We start from the raw sequence: 15,643 nt of genomic DNA on the forward strand, positions 1-15,643 counted from the left end.
TGATGGCGTGCGCGGGTGGATAAGTCGTTACCTATGCTATGTTATAACATATCTATCCATCCATCATTCATGCATGTATGCTTCTCTGCATTCATGTTCATATTCATATTCATTCATTCCACTCCACTCCCTTTCTCCTCGTCCCACACAACACACAAACCTAACCACCCCCACCACCACCACCACCACCAGCCCTAGCGCCCTGATCCCTCCGCCGCTCGACCCGGCCCAGAAACTCCATGCGCCCGAGATAGCCCTCCTTGGCACGACTGTGCTCGTCCAGCTCGGCCGCAATGCCCGTCTTGTCGACGTAGCCGGCCCAGTCGAGGCGGGACTTGGCCACTGTGTTGAGTTTGGGTGCGGAGGCAGCGCCGACGCCGGGGACCGGGGCAGGGGCGGGGGCGGTCGAGTTGGAGTTGGGATTGGTGGAGGGAAGAGAGGGGGGGGAGGCGGAAGTGGTGGGGTTTAAGAGCGCGCGCCGCCGCGCCCAGGTCAGCTGCGCTGCGGGCGGGATGCCGCGCACCTCGGCGGTGGGGTTGGGGTCGAAGCGGGAGGGGCGGCGGAGCGGGCGGCGGCGGCGGGGTGGTGGGGGAGGGGCTTTTTGTGCTTCTGCGTCTGTGGATGCTTCAGCTTCGGCGCCTACTTCTGCGTCTGTGGGTGTGGGTGTGGGTGTTGCTGCGTTGGCGTCGGCGTCGGCGTCGGCGTCGGTGGGTTTGGCGTCGGCTTTGGCTTTGGTCTTGGTTTGGTTGGTAGCTGCTGCCTCCTTGGCCGCCTGCTCGGCGAGATACAGCTTCGCCTCGGCAGAGTCGCGCGACACGACGCGCGCTTCCGTCACGACTTCGCCGGCGAAGACGTAGCTGCGCTTGAGGGTGATGGTGCCGGCTGGGTGGTGGGGTGCTTCTTGCGTCGCTGCGCCTGCAGCAGCAGCAGCAGCGCCGCTCTCCCCCTCGCCCGTCTGTCGTGGTGGCCGCAGCAGCGCTTCCCGCGCCGACGTGCGGCTCAGCCGCGCCCAGATGGCGTCTACGTCTGCGGTGGCGCCGTCGATGCGCGCGAGCGGCCGCCGCTCTTTCTGCCTGGTTTCACACGGCGCCGTCGTCAGCTTCCATTGCGTTGCGTGCCTGCGTTCACACGTACTCGAGCCCCAAGCGGCGCTGGGCGCGCGTCTTCACCAGCCCGCCCTCGCCGCCCTCCTCGTCCGCGTCGCTCAGGAGAATGCCGTCGTTACTGCCCGCCTTGTCGCCGCGGCGCCGCTTGGCGCGGGAGCCTGCCGCGATGGTCGCCTCGTCGCCGGAGTCGAGGGCATCGTCGTCGTCGGCAGTGGCTTTTTTGCTGGCGCGGGCAGTGCGCGCGTTGCGTCTGATGGTAGTTGTGGTTGGGAGGGTGCGCTTGCGCTTGCGGCCGCGGGCCTGGGGCGGCGCGGAGACGGGGACCGTGTCGACTTCTTCGGTGTCTTCGTCTTCGTCGGCAGAGGAGCTGGTGGACGCGGCGGCGGCGGCGGCGGCTGTGGGGTGGAATTCCTCGTCCGAGGAGGAGTGGTAGGACGCGTCGTCTGAGAGGAGGAGGGGGTCGGCCATGGTTGTGTTACTTCTAGGGATGGGGTGGGAGGCGTGTGTTAGTGGTGAGGTCGCGCGGTGATAGTTTACGGGCAGCGATGCGAGCCAGAAGCGCATGATAGAACTACGGCGGGCGGGCGAGAGCAGCAGCGCACTACAGGAGCTATGGCCTCGACCATCGCCACCATCCCCGCACTCATCACGAGCATCCCACGCAACCGCGCACCCCAAACGCCAGCATCCATTTGCACCCCGGTCGTATGTACATCTATCACAGCCCCAGTCCCCAGCCTCCGGCGTCGTCATTTTCCATATCTTCAGCCCCACCCAAAACAACATCACTTGCGCAAGCCGCCGCCCGACCCGTCGCTGCCCCCATCCTGCACCATGCCGCCGATGGAGCCCTGCTCCGTGAACTGCTTGCCAATGGCGCCCTTGGCGTCAAACGGCCCGCCCAGCTTCTGCGCCATGCCGCCCACCGAGCCCTCCGCTGCGTGCGTCAGCACTGCCTGCCTGATGATCGGCTCAGCACGCACCCACGCACGCACGAGCTGCCGCCTAGGTACCTCAAAGGGTACCTCAAAGGGTACCTCAAGGCACTCTTCGCCATCCCTCCCCCCTCTCCAGGCCTCCTCTCTTTGGCGAGAGTGACTGTGGAGAGCGAGACAGCGTGGCCGAGAGTGCCTTGAGCGAGCTAGGCCCCAGCGAGTGCGTGCGTGCGTGCGTGCGCGCCTAAGAGTGCGGGAGAGAAGGAAGGGCGGAGGCAAACGCACGCGTAAACTGCTTCCCGACCGCGCCCTGCGCGCTGAATGCCGGGCTGGGCCCGCCCGTCAGGTTGGCGGCCATTTTGCTCGGGAGCGGCGATTCCTGCGCTGCTGCGTTAGCGAATCCTTACGAGAACGAGACTGGGATGAAGACGAAATAGAAGAAGACCCAAGGCATTGAAAGCAAGGCTAGGTACGCACCGCTCTATCCACCGCATCCTCATGCAGCGCAGTCGTGAACTCGGTCGAGAAGATGGCCCTACCGTCGTCAGCATTGCTCCTACCATACCTAGGTACTCTCAACACAAGCAGCAATCCAACAAAAGACAAGGCAAGCACGAAGCACACTTCTCCCACCCACAAGCAATAAACATAAGCAAGCAAACATGAAAGCATGCAAGGGGAGGGAGGACAAGCCTACGCGTTCGCGCCCCGGTGCATCGCCTTTGTCGACTCGGTATGCTGCATCCTGATAACGCTCGTAGGAGTAGCTGAACCACTCAATCAACCAGCAGCCAAGCGGTGGATGCTTGATAAACAGGGAGATGGTAGATCGTGTTCCTAGATCCTAGATCGTAGAGAGTAGGTTGCAGATGGTAGAGTAGAGTAGGTAGATCGTATCGTACGTAGACCGTAGATGTAGGTGAATTGCAGAATGCAGAATGCAGAGCAGAGTACTCGTAGGATAGAGGTAGACACGACCCCGCACGCTATTTCATACTCTGCCTATACCCCCTCTTACCCCTCCCACGATCTCCTCATCCTGACTGCGTTGCTGCGTCATCTCGCCGGCAAGCCTCCGCGGGCCGTGATAGGGTCGTGGGGGTGCTTGAGGGGTGAAGGGAGAGCCGTTTGCAGACGTGATGGACGTGCTCGCACGTGCTCCTGGCCTGTTTGAAGACGGGAATGGCAGTGTTGATAAGCTGGGTGTGCGTCCGGTTTGTTGTTGTTTACTCCGTAGGGCTTGGGGGTGCGTGCTTGATGCTCTGTTCGTACATGGGTAGGTATTTGTAGCTGAGTACGCACATACACGCCTGCTCTGCTCTGCTATAAGCGCAGTGGTGGCAGTGTCGCTGCTTGTGATGCGAGACGTGGGGCTGGCTACTCTGCTCCGCTGCCGCCGCCGCCGCCGACGACGACTCGATGACGATGGACGTCTTTGTTGCGCACTGTGCTGTGCTTGGGAGATGGATAGATGGATGGATGAGAAGCTACTAGGGATACAGAAGCTATGCAGTGGGCTGGAGCGTTGGATCAGGACATATTGACATATTGACATATCGACATATTGACAGATGGTTTGGTGGAGATAGGCGAGCGCGTTGCTATACTCCTAGGGATACACTGCAACGCAACGCTCCTTCTGCCATGTATATACCTATATGATCTCGAGAAATAGAGAGGCTGAAGAGATTGCGGCTGCTTCTACTCTATTGTTCATGTCAAGACTCAAGACTGCGTATCTACTCTACAGACGGATAGAGATATATAGGTAGGAGTACGTAAGGATGAAAACTACCACAGCACAGCATAGCACAGCACGGACAGATGCCTGACTGATTGTCTGCCTGACTGCCTGCCTGACTGCTGATTGCCTGGCTGACAGACTTACCTCAACCTCGCAGAAAAGCTTGAATGCTCGAAGGCTCAACAACAGAACAGACACCACCCCATCGCAAGCAACCAGCCGTGCCAGCACTCCACTCTACCGCCCAACAAAGGAAAAAAAAAAAAAAAAAAGAAAAACTTACACAACGCACTAGAGTAGAGCCGCCCGATGTAACACGCACCCACCTTACCTACCTGCCTTACCATCCGCGCCTTCGCCGCGGCATACCTGCCCCCCACGTAGCGGGCGTACCTACCCAACCACAAATAAGCAACAAGCAAAAAACCCCACCTTCCGCTCTAACCTCCTCGTAGAGTAGGTAGGTTAGGTACTCTAGCCCACGCCCACCACCACCTCAACCCGCCAAGCCCCCGTCCCACCCGCCAGGCAGACACCACCACCAGTCCACGACGTCACGACCCACGACCCACGCCCGCGTACTCTACTCTAGTCTAGAGTAGAGCCTGCCCGGCCGCCGTCGTCGTCCTCCTCCTCCTCCTCCTCCTCCGCTGCCGGTACTTTAGCTGCGGCTACGGGCGCGGAGCCGCGCTTGCATGGCGCCGGCGCGGGCCCGGTCCGCTGCGAGCTTTGCTCGGGGCGGGCTGGCGGGCGGGCCGAGTGGACGCGGCTTTGTTGGTTGCGGGCGCGAGGGCGAGGGCGAGGGCGCGTGGTGACAAATGCGTAGGGGTGTGGCGGCGGGTGGTGCTGCTGGTGGTGGTGGTTGTGGGGCGCGGGTAGACGAGAATTCTAGAGTAGAGTCGTGTCGAGTAGAGGACTTTTCTTGCTAGAGGGTTGGAAGCGCCCGCCCGTGTACTCTACCTACGTGTTGAGTGAGTACCTTGAGGGAGGCGCGGAGCTGGACACAAACGGGCGCTGGCTGGTGCCGCTGTTATTGCCTGGGGGCGAGAGAGAGGGAGGGAGCAGCAGCGCGGAGACGGGCATTGAGGCCAGGCCTTCGCTCGTTCGATGGTGGTATCGAGGGTTGGAGGAGAGCCGCTTACTAGATGTTCCAGTGCTTCGTTGCGCGGGCGTGTCTCATGCGAGTGCGACGTAAGCAGCTTCTCGACAATGCCCTTCTCTTGGCCGTGGGTACTCTAGGTAAGCAGTTCTAGATGGCCCCATGGCCATCATCGCCTTTCGCATTTATTGCCGTTTTGTCTCCGCCTCTGCGCTTGATATGACGCCTCGACCACGCGGAAGAGGCCGGTGTTGGAGACTGTCTGGGGCGATACGACGCGTTCTGCCAATGGGGCAACCCGTGACTGGCCGTGATACCGTCATCCTTTACGAGTCCTTGGCGCAATCTCAGCCTAGTCCAAGCAAGGGAGGTTCGTCCAGAGCATGACAGATCCGATCCCGCTTCCGATTTGCAATCGAGGGCCTGGCGCGAGGCCGAACAGTAGCTCATCCGGTGGTTGATGTTCCTCGGTCGGCAGCATGGCCATCTCCCCCGCAAGTCGATTAAAATAGTCTGCCCGACTCTATTGGGTACCGAAGCATGCGTTAGATCCCGCTGGAGGCTTATTTTTCGCAGCCGAGGCCGCTACTGCGACTGCATTCTACTCTACCATCGACCCGACGACACCCGTAAGCATGACTGGTCGGAAATAGCAGTCGACTTTGGTAATGGAATTTGGCAATTGCGAACGTGTTTCCCGTCTGTGGCATAATATACGGCGGGCTGCAGGCAAGGGAAGGCGGTTTTTCCTTGCGTTTGGCTGCCAGAAGCGGGAGCGCAATGCATGTAGAGTGGCGTCATGCGTACCTTAGTCGCCCCTCAATAAGCCGCCCCACGTTTGAGAAGGTGAACGCAGGAACAGGTGTTGACTTGTGATCAGGCCCGTTCTGGCTGGGATGGCCGTTTAAACCTACGGGGCGTTCAGACCAGGCCGCCGGATTTGACGTTGGAGAGCCGTACGACGATGATCAAACGGCAGAGAAGATAACCTTGTACACGGAGTACAGTTTGCGTGCATATGCTAACTGTCGAATGCGCTTCCGTTTCGTCAGAGCAGGCGAATCGGAAACACGGTGCAGACTTGCAGACAAGTTACAACCAACCGTGTGACGTTACTCTATCCGACGACTTTTTTAGCAGAGTGCACGACGGGCAGCCGTGTCAGCGATCGTTGAACCGCTGCTCCCCCTCGATCGGCTGTCTGACGCGGCCTGCAGCTGGGGCGGGGGTCAGTTCTCTATCTTTGCCGAGTCGATTGGCCCGTCATGGAGGCATTTTTTCGGGGGGGGTGGTTTGCAGAGCGTGGGTAAGAGAGTTTACGAGTGGCTTCTGGTCGAGGAAGGGAAGAAGTCTATGTAGGCGTCATTGCGGCGAAGGATCCCGCAAGGGGCTAGCAGCGTCGTCGCTCAAACGCTCCCGCAGCGAGCGAGTGCAATGCGCAGCTGTGGCATGGTCTGAAAAAGGCATCGAGGCTCAGCTTGAATGGGCCAGGGATGGGATGCCATAGTGGCATAGCGCTGGCTGTGCGGGCCAGACCAACCACCACGCTGCCACAATCCTTCAGAATCTCCTCCTCATGAGAAGCAATTTCCAGCAAAGCGCCAGGCGGCCACTGCCGGAAGCGTCCAAGACCCAAGTCCAAGTCGGCCAACGCACACGCTTTGGCTCGCGGGGCCGGCCAGGTGGGTGGGCACGGTGGGCTGGCGAGAAAAAAAGACGGGCTGGGGTGATGTGCAGGCATGTGGATCAGATCAGCGACGACGACGACAAGACATGTGCACAGCGACGGCGGGTAACTATACGTTAGGGTATAGGGGAGGGGGGAAGGGGATGAGGGGGAGTGTGATGAACCGGCGGCGGCGGAGCGCCCTCGGTGGTTGTCATGTGGGCAGGAAAAAGGGCGGGCGTGGGTGTGTGGGTGTGGGAGTCTAGCGGCGCCTCCCCAGCTCTCGGGCAGCCTAACGCCGCCCAAGGGTCCCGATAAGACGGACTGAGCCTTAACCGTACATGTCCACGATGCCACCGCCCAGGATGTTCACGGGCGCAGGACGAGTGCGTCTGCAGCGCGCATTGCGTCGACGTTGCTTTTCCCGCGCCCTTTGCTTTTCTTTTTCTTTTTTTCTCCCTCGGCCCTTGATATCTCACGCTGTCTTTAACTAATTACTATTTCTACACCATACTAGACACACCGAACCCCCTCTCCACTCTTGTCTCCGTCCCAGCTGAACCAGAGACCGCCACAAAAGCCCAGAGCGTCCGCCTGGCCCCCCCAGACTCCCTGCGCCACGAACCCTAGAGCCTCGAAGAATCTCCCACGCTGCTGCACGGTCCCCTCCCGCCTACCAAACAAATAGTACCAAGCATCTCCCCATTCCTGTCCCTTCAGTCCCAAGTCACACACCCTTCATTCCTCCACTGCCTTTTCTTTTTCCTCTCTACTCCAAATATGCCACACTCCGTCCACGAGGCCATGTTTAACGAGAGGCAATCTACTTCCACCATGGAGTCCAACGATCAATTTCCCAAACAGGCAGGCGCCACTTTGATCATACAAGACGGCAACCCAAAGTCACCCCTCTCACCTGCCGATTCCACCCTCTCCTTCGATGATGCTCTCGTCTCGCCCCGGGCTTTTGCTCCTCTTCCGGAGCCCGAGACCCTCGCTGACCGGAAAGAGATCATCCGCACCATTGAATGGGGCGCTCCGGGAGAGAAGAAAGAGGCGGCCGTCACCAAGGGCATCTCACACGGCCACAAGACGCGCAAGCGTACCCAGTACTATGAAGGCCGCTTCAACGAAAGGGACACGACGGGCCAAGCCAGAGACCGTGTGGCCAGGGACTCCCCAGTTGTTGTTGAGCTGAAGACCAATGTCATTGTAAGTTGCAAACATCCAATTTCTTTCGTCCCAACTTACTGACCTTCTCTAGATCGACGATGAGTACACCCTGGCGACGTCGCTCTCTAACCAGCTGTCGAGGCGTTTCCAGCGGTCTGAATCTTCCATCATGGTCAACCTAAACCACTCGGCATGTCTCCTCTTCGGCGGCACCTTTGAGCCCGCCTATGTTCTTCACATCACTGCTCTTCCCTCGCAACTGCAGCCTGTCACCAACAAGCGCAATGCAGCCCTGCTCCAAGAGTTTCTGAGGGATATCTTGACCGTTGAGCCTGAACGTGGCATCGTCCAGTTCCATGCTCTGGCCGAGGAGAACTTCGCCATCAACAGCCACACCCTCCTAGGCGAGGTTGAGCAGGAGGAGAGGAAGATGTCCGAGCAGAGTGGTGTCAGGCTTGCTATGACCAAGGGCGCCAAGAAGTCAAGGAGCCTGAAGCCCAAGGTCAGCATGCAGCTTATGCGCAAAAACTCCATCAAGTCCAGCAAGACGCTTGTCGCGCCGTCCGTGTCCAGCCCCGGCACTCTCGACTCGCCCAATACTCTTGTGGATCTCGCAGGTGATGACCTGGAGCTGTCGCAAGTGGACAGCAAGAACAACGACAAGCTCGCACAGTTACAGACGAGGCAGACGGCGTCCCAGTCGGTTTCGATGGCATCGCCTCCGCCCACGCCTGAGGACACGAAGAAGCCCAAGGTCGGCAAGTCGAAGAGCCTTGCAGCCATCTTCAGGAGGTGATACTGCGTCCGAGAGTCGCAGACGTGATGCATGGGGCCGACGGCCCTCAGGACGGCGTTGGATATGGTTTAGTAAAAGCTTCCGGACCGGAAGCGGAGTACTTGATTCGGGTGCACGACACATTGGGGAGGGGTAGACTGCGGAGGAGCATGGGTGCATTGGCAACACGGCGCATTGGATTTCGTGTCTTGATTCTCTTGGTTTTCCGGCACCGGTGTGCACGACGCGACACATTGGCAGCCGCTGCATAGCTATACCCTCTTGTTTTACAAAGCCATCGGGCTGGCCACGAGTGGCACATCAATCATATTGTAGCAACTTATTGAACACATGTTTTTACCTTAGCTCAAATACCGTCGATGCTCACGTGCCCGCGTGTTTCCGTGCTAATTGCTAAGCGCGTCATCATCATCGCTCAGGTCGCGCGACAACTCCACAACACTCACTCGACGTCGCCGACACTCGTCAACATGCCTCCCGTCCGCACGCATCAACAGATCCCAAACAAGGCGTTCAAGCCTCCGAGCAGAGTAGGCGCACCCTCGGTCTCAAAGGCGCCTCCCGCTCGACCGACTGCCACAGTCGCCAAACCTGCAGGCGCAGCCAGCAAAACCACCACCAACACCTCTGCACGCCCAGGTTTCAAGCCCGCCACTAGCATCGTGTCGTCGCCGGAGATCTCCGACATCGAAGACGCCGACGCGTCCTCGCACGCCGCCTCGAAGCACGACGACATCGAAGACGAAGACGACAAAATGAACGATTCTTCGGACGACAGCAGCGACGTGTTCGAAACCACCGCTGCAGAGCACAAGCACGCTCATCGACCACGGCAGGAGCACACGCACCAGCAAAAGCAACAAAGGCGTCCAAGCGAAGCCACCGCCGCACCTGCAGGCGCGGGCGCGGCTGTGCCGCCGGCCTCGCAGGACGCGCCCACGGTCGCGCCGCCCATACCTGCGAAGCTGCTGAACAAGCTGCTGCACGAGGGCTTCGAGGACGAGGAGATGCGCATCGGGCGCGAGGCCATGGCGGTGGCGGGGAAATACGTTGAGACGTTTGTGCGCGAAGCGCTGGCCCGGGCCATGTTTGAGCGCAGGGACGTGGAGAGCGAGATGGGCGAGCGCGGCGACGGGTTCCTGCAAGTGAGTATTTCGTTGTGTGCGTTTTATTGTGTCGGCATGGGGTTTGTTTGGGTCGGCGGGTATTGGGCAGGGAAGAGCTTGAGGCCGAGAGGTGCTTTTGCTCTGGTCGAGTCTGGGGAGGTCGCGTGTTACGGTGTGGAATACTTTTTCTGGAATGCGCGGCTGACTGGGATATACAGGTGGAGGACCTTGAAAGACTGGCGCCGCAGCTGCTGCTCGACTTTTAGCTTGATTACGGCTGCCTCGTGCATGATGTCAGAGTGCTTGGGGCAATCGGACGCCAGTGGCGTATGCGCATGGGAGTATATTGGAGTGGACGGGGAAGAGGCTTTTACTCAAGCATACGTCACGGGACTTGCATACGAAGGGTGAGACCAATTTGTAGGGCGCCTGGGCGTGTGGCGCCATGCATCGGCCCCCTACAAAAATTTCGACTGCAGCTCGACCGTTGGTGAGGCGTCGAGCAATATAGCTGGCGGCTCACAGTGGTACAGGGAGCTTTCTACCTGGAATATACCCATGGCCAAGGACCAACAATAGCCTTTCGCACGGCCTCCCACTACCCCAGCTTTTGATTTATTTTTATTTTTTTCCACTCTCCGCTGTTGCAGAGGCCGGGTCAGGGCGTGTTCGCTGCTGCATGCTGTAACGCAGGCTGTGAGTCGTGCCTCCGAACCCGCGACTCGCTTCGTCTCAGATCGATTTCGAACGCAACCGCAACACACAGCCCGTCGACGCCACGATCCAGGATCCAAAGACAGTGGGAAATGTCAATGGTAAAAAAAGTCACAGAATACGAGGCGCACGGCTCGTCGCCCTCGCCCGGTGGTCATTGTCTCAACGCCCTTCTCAGCCCAGGCTTTTCCACTACTCCTCGACTACCTACGCCGAAAACCGAGACTCGGCGGCGTGTCTTCCTGCCTGCTGCTACCCGAGATCGTCGCCCATAACCGTGGGCGCGCCAAATCTTAACATTAAGCTTACCCCTCTGATCAGCCTTGTAGCCGTTCTCGCAACCAACCCCACACATTCTGCTACAGTATGCGCTGCGCAGCGTGCCGAGAGGCCTGAAGCACAACTGCGCCCTTGAGCGTCGCAGCGGCGTAGGGTACTCGCGTCAGCACCAGCGAAGACGGATGTGACGGCCCAAGTCGTCTTTTAAGTAGCCATGAGTGCAAGTCCTCGACTTGCGGTGTAATTGACGAGTCTCTTCTTTTCTTCTTCTCCGCTTCAAACTCCAGGGACGCAGTCTGCGACGTGCTGCCTGTTTTTTCTTTCATACCGTGCATCTCTCTGTTCTCTCCTCTCCGCGGCTCTTTGACGACAACGACCTTTCCTTGCGCGCTCTTTCGCCGCCTGTCTGGCTAGTCCGGCACACCTATACACACAAAATCACACCTACATTCAACATACACACACCACAGCGCGAGCCGCTGCTAATACCCACGCTCCAACACACCACATAATACCTTGTCCTTTCCCACACGCGACAATGCGCTTCACGAACCTCATCGCGACGGCACTGCTCCTCGCGGCCGACGCGCTGGCAGCAACAAGCGCAGGAGCAGTCGCGCCCGCGCCCGCGCCCGCACCCATCCAACCGAAGCCACGCATGGCGCTTCCGCCCGTCCTGCCACACGGCGCGCGGCCCGCGGCCCTGCGCCGCTACTACCCGCAGCTGTCGGGGCGCGCGACTGGCGATAAGGTGCACGTGGTGCAGGTTGGGAGCATGAACGGGTCGCTGGCGTTTTATCCCGAGAACCTGCAGGCCGAGGTGGGCGACTACGTGCAGTTCCAGTTCAACCCGAAGGTAAGGCCACCAAACACATGCTCCTTCCCCCCTCTGTGCTTGTCCCTCTGCATTTCTTTGAAAGCAATACAACGCGAACCCAGACCTGAACCTGAGCCCCGGCTGACATACATGTGTGTCTGTCTGTACAGAACCACTCAGTAGTGCAGTCGACGTTCTCGGCCCCCTGCGTGCCTATGAAAAACGTCATGCCCAACGCCACCAACGCCTTCTACTCTGGCTTCATGCCCGCGACGGCCGCGGCCGCCAACAGCTCCAAACTCACCTACACGGTCAAGGTCATGGACAAGAACCCCATGTGGTACTACTGCAGCCAGGGCATGCACTGCCAGGCCGGCATGGTCGGCGCCATCAACGCGTACGTCTCCCTTTGTCTTCAACCCCCTTCCAAACCCAGCTAACGCCCCCACAGACCCACCTCCGGCGACAAGACCCTCCAAGCATACAAGCAGCTCGCCGGCGCCGCGCCGCAGAACATGTCGCCCGGCGACATCGCGACGGCGACGGACCCGGGCGCGACGCCCGCTGCTGTCGGCGCGGCGGGAGCTTCCACGCCCGGCGCCTCGACGCCCAACGCCGCGGCGCTGGGGACCCCCGGCGCGGGCGGCGCAAACGCCCCTGCTGCTGCGGGTGGGGCGGCGGGGTTGGTCAACCCTTTTGCTGTGGGGGTTTGGCAGACTGTGTGCGCTGTTGGGGCGCTGGCCGTGGGGGTCGTGGTTGCGTTGTAGTGTTGAGTTGGGTTGTGTGGTGCGCTGTAGTTGTGGGGAGAGAGCGAGGGAAGAGGAGGGAGGGGGCGTGCTGTGTGGTGAGGGGAAGAAGAGGAGGGGAGAGGGAGGTGGATGTTGCTTTTTATTATTTGTTCTTCTTCTTCGGTGTGGCGTTGTCTAGGGATGGATTATTTGGTTTGCGTAGAAGCTGTGAGTATGTGCATGGGTGTGAGGAAGAAAGAAAGAGAGTGTCTATCTAGAGACAGACTGAGTGCTTGAGAATGAATGGATATCCATACCGTCGTTGTTTGAGAACAGGTATTTTATGTACATGAGTGTGCTGAAGATTAAGAACGAAGCATCCATCTCATGTCATCGCAGAAGCCATCTATCCATTTCCTCGTTACTTTTCTAGATTCCTTCCGAGCCTCTAAATATGCCTTGCTATGCTAGACCGCGCTATGCTATGCATGCTCCGCTTTTCCAAACCCGAAAATCTCCTTTTCACAGCACCCAAACTCTCCCCCAATTCGCCCAACCCCCCGCACCCGCTCACCCACTCACCCACTCATGATCGTATCGACCGTCGTATCGCCCTCACCCTCGCCCTCGCCCTCCTTCCCGCTCTCGTAGTCTAAATCATAGATCTTGTAGTGCTTCAAATCGTCCCCAACAACGCACACGACGCGCCGATCCTTGCGGCCGTTGACATCGATGCGCAGTGGTGTGAAGCGCTCGCCGGCAGGGAAGACGTGGCGCACGAACGGGCGGCGGGCCTCCGGCGTGCTCAGGTCCCAGGCGGTGCGGGTCGACGGCGCCGGCGGCGTGCCCGTGGGCAGGGCTTGCGCTGTGGATGGAGCGTTGTTGGGGGTGGAGGGCCAGATGTCTGGACGGTCTGGGGTAGTAGGCGTGAAAGCGTAGGGAAGGAATAGGAGCTGCGAAGAGTCTAGTCGAGCATGTTAGTGGAGGATTGGAGTGCTTGGCGGTAGTGGGGTGGAAACTTGCCTTGCGTACGGTAGAGGATCATGAGCGCTATGTCGTCGATGAATTGTACGTCTTGGACTTCACCGTCGCCGAAGTTAATGGTTGCGGCTTGGACTTGACCGGGCTCGAGACTGTCCAGAGAGAATACGTTTCCGTGCTCGATACGGTGGAGGCGGGCTATTTGTGATTAGTGAGGGAGTAGACTAGCAGCATCGGAGTCTCCTACCTTCGCTCTTAGAGTCCGACAGAACTAGTGCAACATACGTGGTTATGTTGCCATCTTCCTGATCCTGCGACTTGTCAAAATAGTCCTTTGCTATAAGCACTTCGGAAAACATACTTCATAAACCATCCGCATATCCTTAGCTGAGACTTGACCATCCTCCAACATCAAGCCGCAGTCGATTGTGCTATTTTGAGCTTGCCATTTCGTGATCTGAGCAAAGAGGTTTCGGCACTGATCCTGGAGTTTTCCAGCAACGGACCACGTGCAAAGACTCCCCTCCTCAATCGGTTCATTTCTCCTATGCTGTGCCATGCTCTGTTTGACCTCGTGATACTCTGGCAATCCGGTTGGCGGATTAGGAATGTCTGTCTGACGCCTCAAGAAAGGAATGAGTTTGCTTTGTGTCATAGCGCCTGGAATGTAAGCCAACAACTGTGCATGATCAATGCCTGGATCTCTGTCTGCATCCTCGGGCGCATTTGACGACGAATCCGAGGATTGCACGTCAATCTCATGGCGTAACCATTTGGAGAACACTTCATATTGGCGCCGCTCCTCATTGCCGTAGATCATGACATTATGACCGAGTAGTCGTAGGCATCGGATAGTGTCGAGTATAGCGGTCAGTTGATCGGATGGGACGTTGATGATTGAGCTGGATTTGTGGTAAGTTGCTAGGCCACGCAGCATGCTGACTACAATGCTCAACCGATCAAGGGCTGGCAGTAGATTCTCATGCGTCAAGTCAACGACTTTGGCGTAGCCTTGGCTAGCGGCATGGTCCCATCGCTTGTGGCCCTATATAAGCATGAGCTAATGGACTCAATGAAGCTGTAAAAGACGTTTCCTTACACTTTCCGTCAACTCGTCAGTCAACCACTCTTTGATTGTAGGCGGGCAGTGCCCTGTCACAGCGAGGTGGTACAGGTTTTGCACGAGGTTACCCTCGCCCTTTTCCTCTAGCGTCTCATTAACGTTCCGAATAAATTTGGATGGCAAATCCCGAGCGTGGTTGAAGTATGCTATGATACATCGTAGACATGACTGGACATATTGTAGAAGGTTCTGTAGCTGAGCAGTTTTGGAAGCGATAAGATGCAGGTAAATACCAGTGGTGGGAATGAAACGGAGAATGAGGGGAACTAGAGCAATCCTAGGCGTTTGTTCCTTGTCGTTCTTGATTTCCATCAAAGTGAGATGGCTGCAAGAGTACGGATGCGAGGCATGCAAGAGCGGGTTGTGGTCTGGCAATGACCAGTCGGAAGGAACACGCATTCCGCCAATCTCCAGCGAATCATATATGGTCGGGTTGATGGTACCATTGTCACAGCCAAGTAGCAGGACGTCGACAGCATTATGATCCCGCAGGTGTTGAGAATGGAATATAGCGTCAATAGATTGCTGGGAGCTGAATGCATCCGACGTGCTCGCTTTGTTCATCATCGTAATCCCCACCACAGGCGGTGGGGGTATTGCCGGGAGCTTTGGGAGGACATCCTGAACATCTATGAGTGCGAGCTGATCAGGAAGCTCGGGCGTGATGCCTAGCTTGTGTAGGTCCGGCTGCCGCTCGAGGAAGTCGTCCAGGGTAACCTCGTCTTGCCGATCGTCCCACTGATCTGTTGTCCCGAACAGCGGGTTTTGCTCGGATGCAGCGTCATCCGATTTACCGTCTTTTGACCTAGTCCGAGCCTTGACGGCAGCGGCATCTATGAAGTTGACACCCCAGCCAAGGCAGGAAACTCGAGGATTGGGTGCGCTATCTGCACCGAGAACCCTGCGACGGACTTGCTTAACAGCCTTACCAGTCTCCGATGAAACAATGTCCACGGAGCCATCATCCCATGCTACAGCAATGTATTGACCTGAAAGAGGAAAGAGAAGTTAGCCACATTTGAGTCTGGAACTGAAATGATCGATGTGGTTAGTTAGGGCCAAAAAAAGATTTGTACCGTTGAACTTCCAACGTATGGCGTCAATGGAGCTTCCCACGCTCTTTTGCTTAAGACCAAAGGCACGTTGACCGTTGAGCCTGTACACGTCCAATTGCTCTTCTCGCGTAACGACAGCGACCAAATCCATAGTGGGACAATACGAAATGAGATGCGGGCGCACAGGCTGCTGCAAAGCCTTTTCGGCCTGCAGCATTAGCATTGGTGCCTCGTCAAGGTCCATTGTGAGTCGTAGGTCTTTCAAGAAGAGTCGTCTCGTGGGTGGTAGGAAGACGGTCGGCCTTGGCTGGGTTGTGAGTC

General features: G+C 58.0%; 8 protein-coding genes across 8 annotated transcripts; 4 read left to right on the plus strand and 4 right to left on the minus strand.

Moving 5' to 3' along the window:
• Positions 1–4: 4 nt before the first annotated feature.
• Positions 5–1,579, minus strand: K452DRAFT_357748 (uncharacterized protein). The gene is made up of 2 exons (XM_033546141.1): positions 1,135–1,579; positions 5–1,073 (listed from the first exon to the last, which is right to left on the minus strand). Exons 1-2 carry the CDS (start codon positions 1,572–1,574, stop codon positions 161–163), a joined length of 1,353 nt encoding a protein of 450 aa, XP_033399150.1. The 5' UTR covers positions 1,575–1,579; the 3' UTR covers positions 5–160.
• Positions 1,580–1,804: 225 nt separating this feature from the next.
• K452DRAFT_317579 (uncharacterized protein) lies at positions 1,805–2,785 on the minus strand (the record flags this gene model as incomplete). The annotated part of the gene is made up of 4 exons (XM_033544080.1): positions 1,805–2,043; positions 2,327–2,420; positions 2,519–2,576; positions 2,739–2,785. 4 exons carry the CDS (start codon positions 2,783–2,785, stop codon positions 1,892–1,894), a joined length of 351 nt encoding a protein of 116 aa, XP_033399151.1. The 3' UTR covers positions 1,805–1,891.
• A 1,254-nt stretch (positions 2,786–4,039) lies between these two features.
• K452DRAFT_357749 (uncharacterized protein) lies at positions 4,040–4,868 on the minus strand (the record flags this gene model as incomplete). Its single annotated transcript, XM_033546142.1, has 2 exons — positions 4,040–4,673; positions 4,765–4,868. 2 exons carry the CDS (start codon positions 4,866–4,868, stop codon positions 4,457–4,459), a joined length of 321 nt encoding a protein of 106 aa, XP_033399152.1. The 3' UTR covers positions 4,040–4,456.
• A 750-nt stretch (positions 4,869–5,618) lies between these two features.
• K452DRAFT_171102 (uncharacterized protein) lies at positions 5,619–6,524 on the plus strand. The gene has a single exon (XM_033535792.1). It carries the CDS (start codon positions 5,903–5,905, stop codon positions 6,389–6,391), a length of 489 nt encoding a protein of 162 aa, XP_033399153.1. The 5' UTR covers positions 5,619–5,902; the 3' UTR covers positions 6,392–6,524.
• Positions 6,525–7,354: 830 nt separating this feature from the next.
• Positions 7,355–8,519, plus strand: K452DRAFT_225392 (uncharacterized protein; the record flags this gene model as incomplete). Its single annotated transcript, XM_033536743.1, has 2 exons — positions 7,355–7,762; positions 7,815–8,519. 2 exons carry the CDS (start codon positions 7,355–7,357, stop codon positions 8,517–8,519), a joined length of 1,113 nt encoding a protein of 370 aa, XP_033399154.1.
• Positions 8,520–8,989: 470 nt separating this feature from the next.
• Positions 8,990–9,891, plus strand: K452DRAFT_297179 (uncharacterized protein; the record flags this gene model as incomplete). The annotated part of the gene is made up of 2 exons (XM_033541994.1): positions 8,990–9,664; positions 9,844–9,891. The coding sequence occupies 2 exons, from the start codon at positions 8,990–8,992 to the stop codon at positions 9,889–9,891; spliced, it is 723 nt and encodes a 240-aa protein (XP_033399155.1).
• A 1,385-nt stretch (positions 9,892–11,276) lies between these two features.
• Positions 11,277–12,202, plus strand: K452DRAFT_225533 (uncharacterized protein; the record flags this gene model as incomplete). The annotated part of the gene is made up of 3 exons (XM_033536759.1): positions 11,277–11,474; positions 11,606–11,832; positions 11,887–12,202. 3 exons carry the CDS (start codon positions 11,277–11,279, stop codon positions 12,200–12,202), a joined length of 741 nt encoding a protein of 246 aa, XP_033399156.1.
• A 381-nt stretch (positions 12,203–12,583) lies between these two features.
• On the minus strand, positions 12,584–15,554 carry K452DRAFT_248016 (uncharacterized protein). The gene is made up of 6 exons (XM_033538081.1): positions 15,344–15,554; positions 14,244–15,256; positions 13,506–14,189; positions 13,392–13,455; positions 13,196–13,342; positions 12,584–13,127 (listed from the first exon to the last, which is right to left on the minus strand). Exons 1-6 carry the CDS (start codon positions 15,543–15,545, stop codon positions 12,742–12,744), a joined length of 2,496 nt encoding a protein of 831 aa, XP_033399157.1. The 5' UTR covers positions 15,546–15,554; the 3' UTR covers positions 12,584–12,741.
• Positions 15,555–15,643: the final 89 nt, after the last annotated feature.

The sequence above is a fragment of the Aplosporella prunicola genome, assembly GCF_010093885.1.
Source record: "Aplosporella prunicola CBS 121167 unplaced genomic scaffold K452scaffold_9, whole genome shotgun sequence".
Lineage (NCBI taxonomy): Eukaryota > Fungi > Ascomycota > Dothideomycetes > Botryosphaeriales > Aplosporellaceae > Aplosporella > Aplosporella prunicola.